Genomic DNA, 23,064 nt, shown 5'->3' on the forward strand with positions numbered 1-23,064 from the left:
CTTGTACAGCAAAATTAGCACTAAATATTTTTAATTTTGCTATTATAAAATTGTGAACTTAGGCAGTTTCTAGATTTAACTGTGGTGAGCCAGAAAATGTGGAGAAAATTCAATGATTTTCCTTAAAAAAGTTGTTCCATTTGCCAGTCAATGCTTCCCATATGATCTTGTATCTTGGAACTGGTCTTTCTCCTATTTTTATACATACTTTAAAACTTCACTTCAAATTTATACAAAAATGTCTTACCATTCACTGTTAAATAAATTAGTTGAGCAGAGATTGTTTTATGCAAAGAGTGAAAAGATAAAAGGCTCTAATATACCTTTGGAGAGTTTCATATCTGGTAATGTGGAAAGTATATTATAAAGTAAAATTAATAAACAGTCAAAGGTTGCTACTCTATTACCAAATCTAAAAGAGTACAAGAATTACAGGAATCAAGTCTTCAGCTAAGTAAACTGGTTTTCAAAGCAAGAACAGAATGAATTCATTAAATATTAGTTTACCTACAATACAAAACTTTGTTGTTGTTCCCCCTGTGATATAAGGAAGGAAGATGTGCACTTTTTGGCTGAATGTCCAGTTGCTAGCAGAACTGTGGAGATACTTGACAGGAGCCTTGACACTAGCTGAATTTAGACTTAAGATTTTAACTGTAAATATGCTTGTAAGTACAGTAAGTCTGATTGAAGAAGTCACTAGGGAGAATTTTTTTATGGTTTTTACTTTTTCCAGGTTTTTATCCAGGTCTAAAGTGTAAAACATGTAATTCAAACTAAAGTATTAATTCAGTTTCTATTTTATCAAAGTAGTTTTGTGTAAACTGAAGATAATTTAAACTGAATCTTTAAACAAAAATGTTTCCTTAATGTACACATAATTTTCTTTTTACAGATTTTAATTTTGTTCATTTTATTATATTATATTCAGCTTTATTTTTCAATTATTAATTAATAATTGGATATTATTATAATTCAAAATCAAAAATATTTTCTCCTAATGTGCGAAAGTTTCCATCGTAAAGTACCCGAGATACGAAGGTTGTCTGAAAAAGTTTTGAGCCTCAACATGAAGATGATGGCAACACTCAACAAAAGTTATGGAATGTATTCGCGCATTGTTATTTGAAAATCGTAATTTGTGAGTGTTTTTGTGAAAATGGAAAAAATCTGATATCGTGCGCTTATTAAATACTTTAATTTTAAAGGCAATACGCCTACGAAAAATAAACCAGTTGGACGCTGTTTACGGGATGCTGTCCCAGTATTTGCCACCGTAAAAAGTAGCTGAATTTTATCATCGAAAAAGTTCATCAAATAGTACTGGACGACCGATGAATTAGGTTACATGGTTTTATATGAAACAAGATATCGAAAGAACTTGTTTGTCATATATTAATTGAATGATATGCGTAATCTATCCGCGCGTTAAGTGCGGATAAATTTTTTGCGCGTTGGACCAAAAACGCATTCGAATGAACATTTCCAAGGCCCTGCTGGAGCAGTCAAGATTTTTTGCGTCAATTCGTAACTGTAGATGAAACGCGGATCCACCACTACACTCATTAGACGAACTGCAAAGGGTGAATCTGATCCGAAAAAGACGAAGACTATTCCATCGCCCGGGAAGGTGATGGCGACTGTTTTTTTTTTTTTTTTTGGCATAGTAACGGAATTTTGTTTATAATCTTCAAAAAGGTAAAACAATAATGGGACAATATTCAGCTTATGCTGAAGGCAGAAATTACAAAAAAGTCTTAGTCTGGAAAAATTGAAAAGTTCACTCCTTTATAAAAATATATATTTATGTATATTTCCTTTTTGTGTTCAGGTCTCTTGTTGCCATTTCTCTTTTGTATTCTAATTTGTCATGTGAATCATCATTCAAAATTGACTTGTCATCTGTTTAATGACAACTCCTGACTGTCAGCTGAACGTGGTTATAACAGCCTGCTACATAAGTTTTTAAGATCAATATTGTACATAATTTGTACATAGATGTATACTGTAATTTGTAAATTGTTTTTTTCATTGAAGTGTTTTATGTTTTTCTAAATGTACAGTTTTTTTACATTAAAGTGTTCATGGTTTAATCAAAGGGATTATTTTTATATTAATACTAATTATATTAATAAATACAAAAATATTAATATTGTGGGCATTATAAGCCTACTTGTATTGACCAGTGGTCTGATTTTATTTCAATTATATTTTTTTTAATTGCTCATTTTATTTTTTTTTATAGGGAATAAAACAATCCGAGGTTCTGGAATAGCTTTTGCATTAACAACAGTTGCAAAGCTAGTGGGAAAAGTAGCAGAATTTGTTGCTTTTGTGAATTGCTTTGTTTTGAAAAAAAATTGTTACCTTGCAAAATCACCCGTGCTGTTCTGTTTTGAACAGTGTGGGTAAAGAATGCTTAAATTATGTATATTTCAAATAAAAATATAATTTTTCATTTCGGAAATTTGTTTTTATTAATTTTCCTAATAGTAAATTATACTTAACATTCCTAATAGTAATTACAATTCCTTAACAGAAAAGAATTGTATCTATGAAGAAATTTTAGGATGCTATGTAGCACATTAGTCTGAGCAATATCAATATTTTCAGAGATGTTTGTAGTTGTGACTAATATTGAGACATATCATCATTCTTAATCTTGTTTTATTATACTCATTTTATCATAAATGATTTCCTTTATGCAAAACAACTTGTTTAAAAGAATATGAAGAAATCCTTTAAATTCTTAATTGAAAAGCCTTGAAATACTATGGTTTTAATTAATTAAAACCATATAACATCCATAATAACATCCAACAGCAGTATCCATCAAAATTTCAAAGAAAATTTCTTGTAAAATATATTTGAAATATCTCAAAACTATAATATTTTATGTAGTATTTTGTGCTATCCTTTCCCCAGTCTTTCTTACAGTTGTGATCCATGTAAAATATCTGGACTACAAATTTCTCTATCAATAGTTTTTATCTGAGAGCAGAGATTTTCATTATTATACCAAGAATGAAAGTATTACTTGTGTAAGGCTAAATGCCACTTCTATTTGAATTGGTTCAACATGCTTATATGCTTCAGACATGAAAATATTTTATCCTTGAAAAATGGCTTTTAGAGCATATGTATACACTTACAATAATCAAGTATGATTTTAACATTTTTGAAACCAGAAGCAATTTGAATGTCCAAAACAATCAAGTTAGCCCTAAATAAAAATCCAAATAGATTGTGTTATCAGGAAGAAACTAAATAAATTTAGATAAATTTCACAAGAACCTTGTGAAAAAGATGAGGTATTCCTGTGAACCTTATATAAAACCGACAGATAGGCCAGTAAAACTACCTGAAGTGTAGGTTCTAAATGCAAGTTCTCATACCAATCTTGGTATTTGGGAAGCCGTAATAGATAAAAAAATTTTATACTTCTGAAGAATGTTTTTATTTAACTAGAAGTAGGATTGTGAGACATTTGTGGGTGTGGATAAGAGAGGTACATCAGCTTTGGGAAAAACTATGAAGACCAAATGAATTATCTTAAACAGCACATTGAGTTTTCCTAGTGGAGAGTCACATTATTGAAGAAAGTCTAGAAAAAGATGTTTGTATAAAAATCTATTTTGAAACTGTTTTCTCTTCATAAAGAAATGTGGAATGATGAAACAAATAAACCAGCGTCAGTATGTGTACTGCACTTATTTTTGCACGAAATAAAAGTATCAAACTAAACTAAGGACAATAAACTAGTAAAGGATCATTGTGCACTATGCACAAATAAGAAAAGTGAACAGAAAGAGTAGAATAGTCACCAGCAAAGACTGTAAAGTAAAGGAAATGATAAAGCAAAAACTCACTACTTTTGTAACAGCAACATTTGACTTTGTCAGTTCTTCATATCTCATGTTCTGATGTCACCCATGTATAATGCATGAAAAATAAATGTACATTTTCTTACAATCTATGAAAGTACATCTGGGAAAGGCTTTTGCTTCTTCTGAAATGAAATGAATGGTAGGAGAGGTAGCAATGAAATTTGCTTCATTCTTTTTATGTGGATGCAGGGACGAAGTACCTTCTTCAGTTACACAAATTTCTCTTAAAAAAGTTTTTTCTGCCTACAGTCATATGAAATGTGAACTCCATATTCAGCTATTGTCAGAGAACAAAGATATGGAATGAGTAGTTAGCCTAGAAATATTCTATAATGTAACATCTCTGAGGTGAAAAAACACTAGACCCATATTGTGTAAAGGAAGCTTAAACATTGCGACTTCAAGTGCCCTTTCTGAATCTATAACAAATCAAACCATGAATTGAGCATTCTGAAAAGATCAACTATAGATTGACACCCACTGGGTTAGCCTAATGGTGAACTCATTGCAAATCAGCTGATTTTGAAGTCACCAAAGCTGAGAGTTTGAGGTCACCAAAGAACTAGTGATCTTTGATGGTGTAGTTTCATTACCACGCATCCCAGGAATGGTCGACCTGAGACTGTACAAGTCTACATTCATACGATTTATCAATCATCCTCTGAAGCAATTACCTTATGGTGGTTCTGGAGGCTAAAGAGAGGTTACAAATTAAGGCATTGAGATATGAGAAAAAATCTATTTGTATCTTTTTATAAAGATATACATATGCATATTTAAGATATACACATTTTAAGTATAAGTTTTTATTCTTTTAAAAAAAAGTACAAAACTTTTAATTAAATTTTTTTATATAAGAATAAAAACTTACAACATTTTTGGTTTTTTAAAAATTTTTTCTATATCAATAGTAATTCTTATTTGTATTAGATTAGTTATTGTAATACATTAGTGGCTGTGTTTATTTTTGTATTAATTTCCTGGCTTTTCAATGAAGTAATGTTGACTGTTAACAGCAGTTTGATTTGATTGGTTTAAATTACTAGGTTATTAGGTTTAAACAAATGTTCAAAAAATATGAAAATCAGTTCTAATTTAAAGAAGAGAGTTTAAAAAAATCAGTGAGTTTAAAGAAATCATTAATATTCAAAAAGTGCAAAAACATTTTTTAAATTATATTAATAACTGTAATTGTAGAATTAATATGTAAAATTAGTTAAGTTTTATTGTAAAGAGTACTGTAACATTCATTATAATAAAAATCTGATTTTTGAAATTAATTTGAATCTTTCACTTAACTTGCACTAAAGTGCAGTTAGTGACTTATATTGGTACATTCTTCTATTTTGATTGTTACATAATTATTATGTAGATAAGCTTACTCCAGTTATAAAAAAATAACTGCATGGATGGATCACAGAGAACATCATACCATACATATGAAATAAAGAAATAGTGCAGTATATTCCTTAAATTTATATTTTAATTTACACAAAATGATATTAAGTAAATACATAGATATATAAACATAAATTTAAAACAAAATACTAATTTAAAAAGTTTGGTGGGAAGATCTTTTAACATGTTCATGGTTTGACACAGACACCATTTCCTTTCATGTATCTTTATTAGTCCAGCAGGCTAAAAAATGTTTGGAATGATCTATAGAGATTCAGTATCGCTTGTATTATTTTCCTGTGCACTATGTTATTTGGAATACTAATATTGTTGGAGTTAGTAAAAGAAAGAATTCTAAGACTCACTTTCACTACATGAAGTCTACTTTACAAATACCTTTCATAATTGTTATGCTATATAAATTTAAAAAAAGGTTTTAGCATTTTTTCTATTATTTAAATATTATTTTTTTAATTTTTACATTTATAATTTTTATTTTACTGCATGTTATATCATAATTGAGGATATTATACACCAATGTGTTATGTAGGTATAATATATCATTAGTTATTTTTTAACTGTTTAGACTTAAAATTGTATGAAGTTGACTTTCATTTTATTTCCTTGTATACAATGTATTAATGGTAATGCATTTAGTAATGAATGTCTGCAGTAATTACAAACGCTAATTTTATGATTTAGGTAATTTCCAAAGGATAAAAGCGGAACCAACAGTATTCAAGGATCTGAAAATGACAAGTATAACACAATAGAGCAAAAAAAAAAAATGTATTTTTAGACTAATATATATACATACAAGTCTTACACAAATACTTTTTAAGATGTACAAATAGTAAGTTTAGAAAAAATAACATAAAAATAATAGCATGTTCATGCATGCCATTTCTTTCTCTATGTAATAAATATCAATATCAAAAACATAGAAAATAACATCAGCGACATTTCATTGTAGTATGTTCAGATCAGGAAATTTTATAACCCCATGGTGTTCACCGAATCTTTTCATGTAGTAAAATTTCATTGTTTTTCTGCATGGTATTAAGCATGTTATTTCTGTATACTAGGTATTCATACTGGCCTGTGTATATATTTTCTAATGTATTCTTTAAATTTTTTTTAACACCACGACATTTGGTATTTGTCTTTAAGAGGGCCATGACAAGTATATGGTTCTGCTTTATCTGTAACAGATTGAATGTATGTCTTGTTGTGCATCATTGTCTGACATCCCAGTCTGGATGGCCTTATTGCAAATTTTATTTATGATATCCATCATCACTATATTATCATTTTGTTGAATTTTCCACCAACCTATTATTAAAATTGCTCTGTTATTGTAATAAAAGTAGTTTTTTCTCATCTGTAGCAGTTATAGATATGACAAGCACCAATGTTTAATATTTACAGTTTATCCATTCTTGATATTTTATTACATCTGGTTTTTTGAAATAATTTCAGTCCAGTTTCTTGAATGAATGCATATGTCATTTCCCATAAGACAGAATTTTGGAATCAACTGTTACAAAGTAAACCCAAGTTTTTCTTAATTCTAAAATATTTCTTAATCTGAATTTTTAGAGTAACTAAATATAGCTACAATGTGGCCATTACCAAAATTCTTTTTCACTATTTTCTTTCTATATAATAAATACCCAGAATTGGAATTTAATGCACAATCATCCAGAAAATAAAAAATTGTGTAGTTGGATGATATCAATGACTGACATCATGCAGCTACACATGTAAAATATTGTTAGGCATAGACTGTCAACCACAATATGGATGCTGGGCTGAATGTGTTCAGTGATTAAGCAATTTATTCCTTAACTTGGCATTAAGGAAGAGATTAATGAAATGTTTTATTTGGAGTGTGATGCTTTATGGAGCTGAAACATGGATGGTGTGAGAAAAGCTGACAGAAAACGAATTAAAGCTTTGGAGATGTGGGTGTGGTGCAGAATGATAAATTTCAGATGGAAAGACCATGTAACAAATGCAGTATTAAGGAGAAGCTATGAGGACAAGAAAATGCTGAATGTGATTGAATAATGTAGGAGAAGGAACTGGCTAGGACATTGTATAAGAAGAAGTGTTTATAATGCAGGTCAAGTAAGAAGCCCTAGAGGTTGTTTAATGTCTACTGCAACCCGTAGATGTTTTTACTAGTCTTATTCAGTGAATGGCAAAGATAAATATTATGAACATCTGAAATAGAAAAAGTCAGATGTTGAAATAATCAACAAGTTTGAATATATTTGTATCTTTATAACTATATTTTTATCTTTGTAATAATTTCCTGAGTTAATACTGCACAGGTAAAAATTAATGTAAAAACTTTTCATTGAAAATAAAATTATATGTTAATTCATAATTAACTTTTTTTATAGAAATTTTACTAAAAAAAAGTACTTATCTAAAATAGCCTTTTCATCAATATTGTTTGAAGCATACCACTAGGTAATTTTGTCACATTAAATAAATATTTGCATTTTCTATACAATTACTATCAAGTCAGAACATTTCATAACAAATTGTATTTTATTTTTATTTTTCTAATATGAGAAGAGTGATGTAGATTATTGTAATGGAATAGAAATAAATTTTTTAAATAAATAATTTGATTGCAAGAATTTTCTATTTTATATAATTAATATACATGTATTCAGAATGTATATTACAATAATGTAAAATGTTCTATACATTAATGTGTATGTGTATTTTATATCTGATATAGTGTGCTTTTATCAATGAGATATTTGTATAGTTTTGTTATCAGTTAAATTTTGTGTACAATGTTTACACGGACAGCACTTGAGGATTAAACTAACTAGAATAATTTGTTTTATTATTCACTATTAGAATCACTTAGTATCTTTTAAAATGGTAATTTTCAGATCTGTTATTGTACTTAGTGCATTAATTAGTGGTTTTTCATGTAGTTTAGAAGGAGATCAATCCATTCCATCTTCTATGCCATCATTAGAATCAATTCAAAGGGAATACAGAAAACATTTAAGGTTTATGAATAATGGAACAAAAATATTGGTGCTTATGTGTAGAGATGTTGAGGATATTGAGCTTACCACTGTTTTAACTATTCTGAGGAAATCAGAGGTAAGATATGCAAGGTATACATTTATATATATATATATATATATATATATATATATATATATATATATATATATATATATATATATATGTACTTAAAAGTGTAACTGACAAAACAGGACAAGTGTAACAGACATTCTTTACCAGGATGTCTTATGCAAAAATACATTAAAGATATAATAACGATTAAAGTCATATATACTTAATAACACTTACATCACTAATAAATGAATAATAATATTTCTAAAGATTAATATTAATAAAAAAAAAGATGATGCAATGGTAGATTAATTAGATGCACTACAAAATGAGATCATATTAATTCTTATTAATTTATATTATTAGCTAAAGATATTTACAAGAAATAGAATTATATCTGCCATATTTTACAAAATACATTTTTTCATAATTTATTTACTGTTAACCTTTTAATATTATCTACACTTTCTTACTTTTCTGTGCTGTACATATTATGTCAAAATCTTTACTAAATCCTGAATTATGTACTTAATGTAATATAACATTATCTTTTCTAATAGTTTTTGATTATTACATTACCCTCTTGTTGAAATTATTTGAATCTTTATAAATTAATTAAATGAACTTTTTAATTGCGTAATTTATCAGACCACTAATGGCATTTAATTATCTTTTTTTTTTCAAAATGTAGCAGGTGTAATTTATATATAAGTATCTTACTGACCTTTTTCTACTTTCTCGGTCTTAAGGACTACTTTTAACAAAACATACTTTTCTGTATGAAAGCTACCCTAACTTAAGTTAATTTTATTTTGTTATTTTACTTTGATGATTCTTACTGATTTTATTTCTTAAAAAACAAAATGTTTCTTCCTCCAGTGTCTTGATATTTGTCATTAAATATTTATTTTTGATAAGATATTTATTTTAAATAAGATATTTTTTTTTGCAGGGGGGAAAGATATAGAGCTACTGTTTATACAATATAAAAGTTCAGATTTAACCTTTATGGTAATGATTTACTTCTTCATACTTAACGAATCTTATAGACTTCTTTTTTAAATCTATGCTACTTGTCTAATTTTTATTGTTACATCAAATGAAATGGTTTTTATAATCTTTCATTGCACTATAGTCGTTTTAAAAAGTTTACAACTAAAGACCCATATCAGACTTAAGATAAAATCAATATAAATTTATTCATTACAAGCAGGCAGTAGTGCTTTCAGCAGTTCGGTGCGCCAATTAATTTATCATTAATATTACATTAACAAATTTAAAGCCAGCATACTTTAGGCTGAATGCAAGGATGAAAACAATGGAAAACTAAAATGTAAGTGTATAGGAAATTTTCTTTCTAAAGAAATTCTTTTACTCATAATTTTTTTTAGAAAATTAATATGATAGTGTTCTCTTGAGCAAAAATATTTCAGAATTAAAAAAGTTATCCAATCAGTTCTGAGTGGGCCTATTTAAACAGAGGTCATTTAGAAAATGTAAAAACTCAAAACATTTTCAAGCCAAAAGAATGATTAAGCTTAGTGCATACGTCATGCTTATCATAACATTTAAAAAAAAATTTGCCCCAAAATTCTTCTCCCCTTCTCCAAAAATGGAAAAAAACAAATTAACCACATTTTTATTATGTCTTCCTAGGCATAGTGGTAGTGCAAGTGACCCCCAAAAAAAGATACTTTAGATCAATATTTGGGAGTGTGGGAACCAGTCATAGTTTAAAAGTATCCATTTTTTAATTTTTTTTGGTTTTTTATACTTTTTAGTAATAAGATTACAATAAAATTTCAGCGTAATTCACCCACCACTCCCAAAAATTAAATTCTTAGGTAGCTTTCTATTGGTTTTAAATTTTTCATTACTATTTTTTTTAGTTTTTTCTTTTTAACACAGTAAACAAGAATCAAAGATTTTTCTTGGAAGGTGATTTTGGAGGTGGGGGAGCACAAAAAAATTTTAAAATACAGATTTTTGAATTTTTTAAACTTTTTTAGTTTATTTAAACATATAATGATAATTTCATAATAAAACTTCATCATAAGTTACCATCCCCTAAAAAGAAATCCTAGATAACGTTTTACATGCATCACTTTTTTCCTACTAGATAAGAATAAATAATCAATGCTCGAAAAGTATAACAACTTTGTTGTCTGCCATTTTCTTAAAGATGCATTAATTTAAACATATCTCTCATACTTTGCAGATAGCACTATTTTGAACAGTAATGCAGTCGAACCGCTATATGACGAACCTATATTACGAAAACTTCGATTTCTCACATTTTTGTTTACTGCACCGTGACATTTTTATAAAACTATGTAAAACGTTACCTCTATTTAACGAAATGGGGAAATACTGCGTATTAACATAATACAGTATGTTGTAACATACAGTAATTTTTACGAAATGTTCTTTTAAAAATAATGACATTAGATTTAGTATTTTGGACATCTCTGAGTTTAAGGTAGTTATTCCTTTGATTTCCGTACCTAAATTACACCTGTATACAAACACAAAGTATTTTTGACAACAGTCAAGAATGACAGGTTATTTTTATTGAAATGGTAAAGCGAAAATTACTAAGATTCTTTAATAACCCAGTAACAATAAAATATTAACAAAAGATTTAAACACGTGTTCTGCAGTTACTGTCTGCTTATATATTAAAGTAGTGGAATTTCCCGAAATCTATCAATTAACGCAGAAAACACTAAAATTACTGTGCAAACTTTTATTAATTTATCTAAACGAGACATTTATCTACACTACGTAGACATAACAAATAAAATTCTTAGAAAACACTTAACACATACTCCCTCTATTGTTCAATGGATATATACAGTTCAGTAATAATTTTTTATAGGATTGAGTTGGTCTCTGACTTTGGATTACGTTACTGCGTTATACAGTATTGTACTGTTTCTTTAGTATGCCGTACACAATGTCCAAACGGAAGTGCCTGAGTGTTTCGGGAAAAATGAACGAAAATCTCTATTTAACGAATATTTTCCCGATATTCTAGATTTCGTTATATAGAGGTTCGACTCTATTATTATAGATTAAATATGAATTAATAATTAATGATGATGATTTTATTTATTTTTTATAGATACGCACAGAATTTGGAGAAATAAAAAATGTTATAGCAACACTCCAGTGCGAGTATGAATTGTCAATTGTACCTGATCTTGATATTAAAATTATAATGGAAGAACGACCGTACGAAATGATCATTCTACCAGGAGGAAAAGGATATGTGAACTACATCAGGGTAATTCATATTTCAGTATAATATGATATGATAATATGTTAGTTGTGGTTTATAAATAACATTCTTATTTAATTAAATAAATTAGTTACTAATTATTAATAACACAGATTTTATTTTACATGATCTGCTCTTAATAACTAAGAGCAAATAATAAAATAATAAATAAAGATTATCTATTATTTTATGAAAAAAATGGATTTAATAAATTCAAAATAAACAGCAGATTTATTTAAATAACATAAATAATTGCACACCAGTTTTATTTTCTATTTCCCTAGTGCAAACGTTGAAAGTGGTCTCCATTGGTGGTAATATATTGCAGAAGAGAATGATTTAATGATTACTCTTCCAAAAATATCTCGTGTATTTCTGATAAACAAAACCTTTATCAATTCGCTATTGAAAATCTTCAACACTGAGCACTGGTCTACCGTAAATTAATATTTTCAGGTATCCCCAAAGGTAGAAATCTATTTGGTTTAAATTAGAACAAACTAACAGTTCTGCACAACTGGTCTATCTTTTAAAGAAGCAATCCTCTCAGACATTGATACTGAAGTGTGGTTCATGCACAATGGACCATTATACATGAATCATGAGTTATTCCACATATAGTATAAAATGGAAGGAAACTGTGTGCTATTAATAATTAGTATTCTAATCTATTTAACAATTTTTAAATAAATAAAAAGGTCACAGTTTTAAAAATGTATATAATGTTTTACAAGTTAGTTTATTTACAGCAAGTTCAATTAGCTATTATTTAGTATCAGAGTATGAAAAGAATTCAGTTTTAATCTAATGAATTAATTGAGGTAGAGATGAAATCCAATTGAAAACTGTCATCAACTGTAATAATTTGTTTGTTAGTTTTCCTTTTAAAAAAAATGTTTAATTTTTTGCTAATATATTCCTACGATAGAAAATATTAAAAATTGACGTGGTTGCCATTTTTAAATTTGTTAGCGTGTTTACACTAATTTTTAATTTATTAGAGAAAGTTGTGTAAACAGGTGTACCAAATGTTACAAAATAAAGATTTTTTTTAAAAATCTGAAGTGGACATGACTTCCTTGTACACATATTAAATTACACATACACATTTTCTGCTGCACTTCGTTTAAACTTATTTCATTTGAAAGTGAGATACGATCCTCCAATTCTTTAATAAAGTGGACAGTTATACAATTGCATAGTGGTGGACCCTACATTGCATCAAATTTTTTTTTGTGGTGATCGTATCAGCATTTTATATTAGTTAATATAAATTTTGTTTCACGTTTCTCAAGTAGTTATGTGATGTAAGTGAGAACGTATCGGATCCGTAACCATGGACATATCGGTTCGAATCCGAACTCATCATATACATATATCTTTTTTTAACTTTTTTTTTTTTAATTTAAATATATTGATTTATTAATAATTATTAACCTCTGCAAAAATTTTTGAATTAAAATGAAAAGTACAAAGTTTATTTCACTAATAACTTCCGATTTTTTCATATTTTTTTTATTGTTATTGAATTATTATTTACTGTAACAATTTTTTTTATAAACAGAGGTTAATAATTATTAATAAATCAATATATTAAAATTTAAAAAAAAAGTTAAAAAAAATATTTATATGAAGTCGGATTCGAACCGATATTCTTTCCCTTTGCAAGATCCAAATATTCATTAATTAAAGTTTTATTTGGCTATAACTCTGGAACCAATGAGAAGTACCACTTATGATATATCGTTGAAAAGCTTTCAATGAGGACTTATTGCTGCAGTTAAGAAAAAGTCCAAAATCCAAAAATTTGGATTTTGTCCAGTCTATTGCAGCCAAAATGGGAAGTGCACAATTAGATGTTACAACAGTCCTACATCCAAAATTTTAACATCCTACGACCAATCGTTTTTGACTTATGCGAGATGCATTCGTACGTACGACGTCACGCCGAACCTAATAAAAATGGATTCAGAGATGTTCAAAATGGATATTTCCGTTGAAATCTGGAAACCAAAATTTTTCGCGATCACAATACTTTCTTTACTTCGTACAAGGAAATAAAAATATAAAATGGTGAGTAGAGAAAAAACGAAGGAGAAATCACCAATTTTTTTCAAAGAACATTTTTATCATTTGTATAGGTTATTTCATTGAATATTTTATGTAGCGTAGTGCTGTTACATTCTTACTATGTATGGGAGAAATAAATGTATGGTATAAAGTACTCCTCGTATGAACTCATTTTTTTACCAATCATACTGGCTAACTAGTTAAGAAATTTTAGTAGTAAGGGTACTCTCTATAAAAATATAAAATTATTTTTAATATGACTTTAAAATATTTTTTACACTAGGATATTATTTTAAATCAAAAAAAAATTGAATAAATTATACCATCAATATTATTCTACATGAGCTCAAATACAAAACAGTAATTGTAAGCATGACTTAATTTTTCTTGTAGAAAGCTGGTTTCTACTGGTTTACTATTAATCTAGTGGGTCTAGGAGAAATTTACATGTTTGAATTTCCCTTTAAAAATATTTTCTTGGTTGGTAATGAATATAGTTTAGCTGAAGTTTAATTTGTCATTTAATTTGAATCTTGCAAGATTTTTTTTTAAGAGCTGTCATTTTATAACATCACTTATACTTTACTTTTCATATTCAGCTATTTTTCAGAATATATTGCTTTAAGAAATGTCTTCTTCCTAACTCACTCCTATTTCTTAGGATGTGGTTTTCTTGTTTATTTTATTTTATTTCCCATGCTTTTCTGTTCTGGTTGTTGTATCATCCTATATATATCTTAATTTATACATATCATTCCTAATATTTTTGGGTGACCAATATCTATGCCTCAATATAGTAAGCACCCTTTTTGTCATGTAGTCATTATAATTTTGCATATTGTTAATGTGCCATTGTAGCAGTTTTCTTTCATTTTTTTTATTATTTGTATTATTCTAAAGTTTCTATGTCCATACTTATCCCCAACTACATCCAACTGTGTCAGTCATAAGCCTATTGTAACCTATTCTAGTCCTGTTAGGTTGTTAGATAACCTATTTTTTTTTTTTTAACTAATTAGTATGTAATTAGTGAACATCTGCTGAATTATAGGAGTCTAAATCAATAGTGATTATTTATTGAAGAAAATGCTTTTACAATTAGCTGAAAATTAATTTGCCTCCTCTATAACACAGGTCAACAAAAAAAAAATTGGAACTGAGATAAAAATAGGTGAATTAGAATGTATGTTTTATGCTGAATCTTAAAACGAAATCAGTTTTTCTTCATTACCCTCAGGTTTTTAGTTATGACCCTTTAAAATATTGAGAAACTTCTTAAATAATAGAATACAAAAATAATAATAATAATAATAATTACATTTAAAATTTCTACCTTTATTTTGCACACATTTTCGTTTATCTTAATTTTTTTCTTATTTTCCGTGAAGATATCTTATTTTTTTGCATTCAGTGGAGTTTTTTCTTTTTATTAAACAGAAGTAATCACTAGCCAGTAGTCACAGTAGTCACTAGATAGATTCATCCCAACTTTATCTCGACTTGAACTATGACTCGCTTAATGACGGCGGTTAGACGCAAGTGTTTGAGCTCTGACTAGTTTTCTTTATACGAGTGGTTTTTTTTTTAGAAAAGTGAGTTTTCGTTTACGTTACGGTCTTGTGCCGTGTGCGGCCTTTGTTTTAAGGTATAATTTGTGGAAATCGTACTGCGGAGTCGGGACTCATTATAATAAGTCAAACATTTAAAGTGTGGCCACACGGTGGTTGGACATTTTTTTTCTGTGAACTTATTTTTTAGGCGTAAGTATATGTTTTTTTTATGTTATCGGCAAGTACTTGATGTTAGTAGAGACTTTTGTTAATGTATAGCTCATTTAAGGCCGGTATTGAGGCTTGAACTATGCGGTTGGCAGAATCAAAGACCCCACGTGTCGGTTTGTTTTTTTTTGGTTTTTTTTTTTTGAGGCGTAAGACTTATTTTTTTTGTGCTAATCGATAGATCTAGATGTGTCTTAATTTTTTTTTAAGAAGTATTTTTTTTAGTTGAGTCGATTAAGCCAGATATGAGGACTTGAAGTAGCGTGTTGACAGAATTTTTTTGAATTTTGTGAAGATAAAAAATTTTGAGGTGTAAGGCCCACTTTTTTGTGAAGCTTTGGTTAGTTTATTCTAAGGTAAGTCATTTATGTTAATGACTTTTTGCATTTTTGAGAGCGAGAAGGCCGCTAAGTGACATTATAGATATTGTTAGGACTGAAAATTAAAAAAAAAAAATATTCTCTCACCAAATCATAGGTACGCCAAAAGGCTGATGCTCTTTTTTTTCCTTTTAACCACTGGGTTAGTTTTACATAGGACTTGATGCATGCTACATGTGGAGCCCAGGATTTATCAGTCTCCCAAGGGACAGTCAAAATAAGTTTTGTAAGCAGTTTTCAGCACATTTTATTCCGTTTTTTTTTTGCTTTTCTTGGTGAATTTTCCGCAAACGTAACAAAAAATATTTGAAAAATTTTTACAAGCCTGATTTTTATTCATTGTAAAATTTAAAATGTTTGAATGAATGAATGAATGTAAACTGATATATTACAGAAATACTTACTTAATTTTAAAAAGAATTAAGTTTTAATTTTTAAACACTTGATTACTTAAAATAATTCATAAAATTGTTTCACCATGAGTGCAATAAAGCACAGCACGAAACACATACACACACAACTTAACAAATCTTGATGTTCAATAAAATAATACCAAAAGTTGTCAAAAAATCTTTTTCTGAATTTATGGCATTACTAATGAAACAATCTTTATATGTGTGTGATAAAACCACAATCACAACTAAAGAACACAGCAAGTTATACCAAGCGCTGAACACATGCTGAAGAAAATTGCATCACGTTGAATTATTCATTACTTGTCGTGAAATGACTTACGTAACAAATATATGTTTACAGTATGCATCACAATATAAATCAGATGTGAATAAGCAAACATACAGACGGACTAACTTATTTGTATTGTTTGTTCCACGAATGATGGAACAAATAAATTTATGGGGTTGTAACTTGAGAACGTTACGTGATAGGTTGTTTCAGAATACATATTCAGATTCAGCATATAAAATTCTATACAGAACACCTAATCACCTTTCAGTTCCAAATTTTATGTTTACCAATCTAATTTTCAAAGCTTTGAACTTAAGTCTTTTATTTTCAACTTTTCATTCCACCAAAAACCACCTGCATTTGATATCCTGTGAGTATGGCGGTACTAACGGCGACGGTCGGCACTTTCTAAACTAATGTAATTTCACAACTTACTTAGAACAAACTTCGCTTGTATGGTCGATAAACTGGTGAAGCCGCGAAGCTTAACGCATCAGGTACCGAGTCAACCGGCCGAACGAGTTTGAGACTCAGCCAGACCAAGTTAATTTTTTACACTTTAAATATTATTCATTTATTTAATTCTACCGTTCACCTGTGACGTCACAACATAGTAGATGACTACAACAGCTGTACATCAGTTCTTCCAACCTTTGAAATATTAACTAAATAAAATAAATAGTTAATATTTAACGTGTAAAAATAATTTGATTGGCAACCCTGTAGAATTTCAAATTTCTCGGTCCAAGAGTACGAGGTCCATTTCCCTTTTTCCACAGTGAAAAAAAGAAATTCCAAGGTGGTGGACTGCGATAACAGTGCTCCTTGTAGTGACAGAGCGTACTATTGATGCTTACACACACTTAACCACTTAGCGTTTTCTAGGGTGGTGTGATTTTACAAAACTTTTTTTGCAAATATTGTTATTTTTTAATTGTTAACAAATATGCTTAAGAAAAATATGACCTTAATTAGGCGAAATCCCGAGATACTGAGGTTGACCTTGCTCTACAGCCTCACTCTCTTGACCTTTTAAGTTGAAAATTTAATTGCATAAGTGCCCTATATATAGTAGTAGTCTGAGCAAGTTGGATCAAAATCGGTCCAGTTGTTCAGGAGATATATGGTGATTTGGAGGCCAACACCGAACTCACACATGTACCAGACATACTAACTTTAACATCAGGAAAATTTTCACCTGGTTTTTTGGGTTCCTTAGGTGTCAAAACGTCAAGATCCGGTGAAAACCGCCTGCCCAAATTAGACAATACTTACCCTATATTACAATACTTTCCCTTCTAGATCTATACAGTTCTTCTATAACGCTATCTAGACAGGAAAGTAAAAAAAAACAAACACATGTGTATGTGTGGTGTTAATTACACAATTTCATTTGTTTATTTTTAGCTAAAGTGAGGGAGAGAAGTACAAGTATGTTGAAGTTAACAGATGGAAATTTGACTTCAAACACTCAAAGTTCATGGAGACAAGAATCAAAAAATATTTTACAATGGAGAATGTGCAGCATTGTTTCAAAATGTCCAATACATTTCAAATAAATGGCATTTGATTAATTATTTTTGAAGATAACCAGACCCAACTTCACCGTTTTTATTGAGCATGTGTTGAAACTGAAATATTAATCAATTTAACAATATACTTAATTAATTTGTTGATTTTTATCGTTTTATTGAAAAATATTACAGAATAATAATATTTAATGTTATAAGTATTAAGATTCCTTTTATAACTTTCATTCACTTCTAATTATGTTTCTTGTTTGAGTTACTAACATTTTTTTTAGCTCAGTAAGGATTAATTTTTTTGACATTTTAACAGTTATCAGATCAAAGGTATCAAGTAATGATATTCTCAGTGAATGATAATGCCTCCCAGAAATCTGTGAAAACTGAAAATGAGAAATTCTGTTATCTAAATATTTTGTTACTTTATTACCAAAAAAAACTTTCTCCCATTATTATTAATTATCAATAGACAAAAAAAGAAATAAGAATGATTTAAAATAAACAGATATACTGTAACAAAAAAAATAATAAAAATAAAAAGAAAGTTAAACGGCTGAAAATAGAATAAAAACTTTTAATGCATCATTTAACTGTAGAAAGTAATAAACAAGGAAAAAGGCATACAATAATAGGACAGTTAGGAAGAGTTAGTTAAAAATAATAATAATAGACTTGTAAGAAGGTTTATTTAACATCCCCCACTTGCAGCAATAATCTTAGAACAATTAGAACAACCAAAATTAATCGTCTCTTTAGATTTAAGTAAAACTTTCTGATTGTATCATTTTAAACTCCTGCAAAAGTTGAGAATAGTAAATTTGCCAATAACTTGTTTAGATGATACTTTAATAAGAGGAAACATAACATTGGCATTCTAATGGGTAAAAACTACAGCAGTCATCTTGATTACAGCAAAAAATTAATTTTTTTTACTTTTTCTGGTGGTGACAGTTTGAGAGCTATCATAGAAAAAAAATGTAGAAAGAATTTGAGCTTAAAAAGTCTTTAGAATATGGTAGAAATAAGGAAATATGAAACCTCTTAGTAAAATGTTTAATAAAATTTACAATATCTTTTATTAACATTTATACATACTATTTTCTTTTATAATCATAAAAAAACATTAAAGGGAAAGAACAATTAATATTTTAAAAAGTGAAAGAATATCAAAATAAAATTATTAACAAAATTTTCAACAAAAAAAAAGTAAAATTGGAATTAAAAATTAACATTCTTAAAATTAAAATCTTTCTTTGACATTAAATTTTTTGCCCTGGTTAGTTCTCTTAATATAGTATTTGTTAATAATGGTTAAGGATATGTAGTAATGGAAATATGTAGTAATGAATATAATATTTCTCACAACAATAATATTAATAAATTTTAAAATAATTATAACATTTTATTTGTCATAAAACATTTAAAATATATGCAGAAGATCCTTAAAACTGTTATCATCAGCATTTCAATAACATAAGCAAAGAAGAAAAGCTTGTTATTTATTTATTAATTATTTGTTTTTTTCTTTGTTTTTACAAAGGATAAATTATATACATAAATGGCAAATACCACACTCCACTCTCCACTCATCGCAGTATCTCAGGAACCACCAACCTTCTCTAGAATCAGCGATCTAAAAGAGGCTGAAATTTTAGGTTGCTGGCTCTTCTTTGGTCCTAAGTAGTTGAAATATTCTGTAATATTTCATAGTAACTATCTAGATTAAAGTTTAAAAAATGTCAATTAAAAGGAGCCTTAACCCGTAAGAGGAATTAAGTTTAAAATCAATAGGCTTTCTTGAGCCTCTCATTTAAATGTGAATACCAAATTTGTCAAAATGTTTCTTGTAGTTTATATATTTTTTCAGATAATTTATAATTTTTTTATTTTATTTAATATTATTGCAAAGCATGGTTACATTGTTCTTATAACTAGTATGATTCCTCCAAAATTTATATCATATTCTTTTTTAATCTTCATTACTAAACAGAGATTTTATTGGAAAAAAAGAATTAAGTAATGAATATGTTTTAATTCTTTTTCTTTTAGTAGTTCTATATTTGCATTTTTTAATATTCAGCATTGTTAAAGAGGAAAAAAGCACAGATTAAAACAAGTTAAAGATGATATGATAGCTGAAATAATAGTGAAATTGTAGAAGATGCCTTGACAGAACATTTGGGTGGTCAAAAAAAAAATATATTCTTGCATTGCAAATAAAATATCTTGAAAATGATCATCCCAATTCCAGATAATGAAAAAGAGACAATATTTTTTGGTTCTAGGTTGTTCATACAAATGAGTGCATTATTTTACATAAATTTCAATCAATTGCAAAAGTACTCGTACATGCAAATGCTTAAATCATGCAAATTATTAACAGTTAACTGTGAAGATAAAATTTTAAGGATCTTGCATACAGTGATAACAATTTTTCCATAAAGAACAAAATTCAATGTATTAAAACACATGTTTCAAATGTTCATATAAATAATCAGCAATTTAAAATCACACATTCTTTTTTATTTCTTTTTATAGTTGTCTAGAATTATGATTAGATTACACCTAGTTCTCCCTTCCCCTACACAAATCTCCTCTCATAAATGTATCTATCTCTATTTTAAATCACTGACTTTCAGTACAAAAGAATTATGAGAATGTTCAACATTAAAGCAAAATACATTTGTTTGTAAAGAATAAATATTTCCACAAAAAACCTTCAATCAGCTTAAGTATGGAGTTTACATTACAATGTTTAGTGCTAGTTTACATAACTATCTATCTCTAATTCAGATCTATCTGCATATTTTCTATTCTATTAAAATAAACTATTTTTTAAGATTATCACTCATATTCTGTTGATTATATATTTATGCTAATATACACCTATTTCTAAAATATTCCTTCTTTTTCAGTCAAAACCACTGAGACGTCTTCTCAAAGAACAAGATGATGCTTTACGTTATATAGGAGCAATGTCAACAGGTACTGAAATCAAATTAAAGAATAAATCATGAAATCAGATAAAATGAAGTAGAATTTCTTATAACATTTCTATTTAATTCTGATTGTTAGAATGGACATCAAATTTCATTACTTGATTTTATTTTTAAAACATTTTAATATGAGTGACCCTCAGTTAAAACCACTAAATATTAATGTGGAAAAAATTGTTCAACAGAATATCATAAATCGTCAGAAAAACATCCTTAATACAATAAATTCTCATTGTTCCATAGGTCCTATGAATACTTTGGGCATTCTGGATGTTAAGAATAAAATCATAGAACAATCTAAAAAACTTGATGAAATGTTGCTAGAAAAAAATTGCTTTGCTGTTATCTAAGCTTTTCAGAATTTTACAGATATGGCTAGATAGACACATGCACAAACAAATCCTCTAGTATACTAACTTTTTAATGTGTAGAATATGTATGCAACAATTATTTCAGAAAAACACAGTGTAATCAGTTTCTGTTTTGTACGTAATTAAATTAAGCTCAATTTATGTTTAGAGAAATTATTTAAAAGAACTTACAGTTTGATGTTCATTATGAAATAATTTGACCCTGTGATCTTGTTACTAGTTTGTTGTTTTATAACTTTATAAGAAAAATGCTTTGAGTAAATGCAGACACTAATTTTAAAGGAAACATTCAGCTTTATGAACGTGTGGAGTTATTGTTTGTTTCATTATAAATAATTTTCAACTTCATGCATTAGTATGAATACATATGATTATTAAACAAGATGTTAAAAATAATCTTCTACTTTATCAGTTTTTAATTTATTAACTTTTTCTTGGTTTAAAAATAAAAAAAAAATAAGAAGATTGAAAACTGCCACAAAGTTAAGCACACAACTTCTGATTTGCTCAGTCAAATTGTTTGCAAATTTTAGAGAAAATATTAATAGCAATAAACTAATCTTTTAGCAAATTTCAAGTTTTATGTTTAGTTCAGTTAAGGAAAATAATTTAAATTAAGAACTGTTTTAACAGCAAATCATCAATATTTCCTACCAAATCCCAAATCATCAATAATTCCTACCATTTCCCAACCATATCTCAATTACTGAAAGTCGATGAAATTTGTAGCATTTTAATTACGCATTGCAAAAATAATTTTGAATGGCTAGCCACATATCATTTGTCTATTTTTTCGTAAGAAAATGAAATCAGCATATTTTTTCCTTTAATATTAAGGTGATGTTTAATTTATTCCAGATTTCTAATGATCTAACAACTTACTACAACTGGAATGAAATCCATGTATTTGTTTTCTTTTTTGTACTTATTTTTTAATATTTATTCAGTAGTAATTTGGAAATAACCCTGTTTAATAATCATTGTATTGAAAAAGTAATGATGAAAGATCACTTACATAAAATAACAGTTATATACCAGTAAAAATTACTTACAGTTACTAAATATTGTATTGAACCAAAATAAAATTTCATGACATTGCTGTAAATTATGTAGTTAAAAATATTGATCCATAATATTGGATATAGATAGGATTGTGTCAACTTTCGTGGCTCAGTGGTAGCATATCTGTCTTTCATCCAAAAGGTTCTGGGTTAGAATCCCCCATCAGGCTTGGAATTTTTCTCATGTCCATTTCTTATCATAAAAGATAGAGTAGCAGTCACTGGGTGAAGGCCACTAGTTTTCGACAGTGAATAAATAACACTAATCAACAATTATTTTGTTAAATGAGAGTGAATAACTGATTCTTATATTATTTTTTATGCTGATTTCAAATATGAAATTAGAATTTTTGTATCAGGCTTAGTGTTTTTGTAACTACCATTCTTATTTTCAGATAGTATCATGCATGAATTCCCAAGGATAGTATTTTGTGAACATATTTTATTATATTATTTATCAATTAAGTAGCTTTTGTTTATTTATTACAGTACCTTAATTGTTGTCACATTGATTTGTTA

The 23,064-nt window shown here is 27.9% G+C and overlaps 1 protein-coding gene across 1 annotated transcript in view; it reads left to right on the forward strand.

Moving 5' to 3' along the window:
• The first annotated feature begins 8,129 nt into the window (after positions 1–8,129).
• Positions 8,130–23,064, forward strand: part of LOC142318106 (protein dj-1beta-like) — a 30,469-nt gene continuing 15,534 nt past the window's right edge. The window contains exons 1-3 of the mRNA XM_075354641.1: positions 8,130–8,420; positions 11,521–11,682; positions 21,033–21,102. Of these exons, the coding sequence (XP_075210756.1) occupies positions 8,187–8,420; positions 11,521–11,682; positions 21,033–21,102 (466 nt within the window). The 5' untranslated portion in view covers positions 8,130–8,186. The remainder of the gene's footprint in view (positions 8,421–11,520; positions 11,683–21,032; positions 21,103–23,064) is intronic.

Source organism: Lycorma delicatula, chromosome 1 (assembly GCF_047948215.1).
Source record: "Lycorma delicatula isolate Av1 chromosome 1, ASM4794821v1, whole genome shotgun sequence".
Taxonomy (NCBI): domain Eukaryota; kingdom Metazoa; phylum Arthropoda; class Insecta; order Hemiptera; family Fulgoridae; genus Lycorma; species Lycorma delicatula.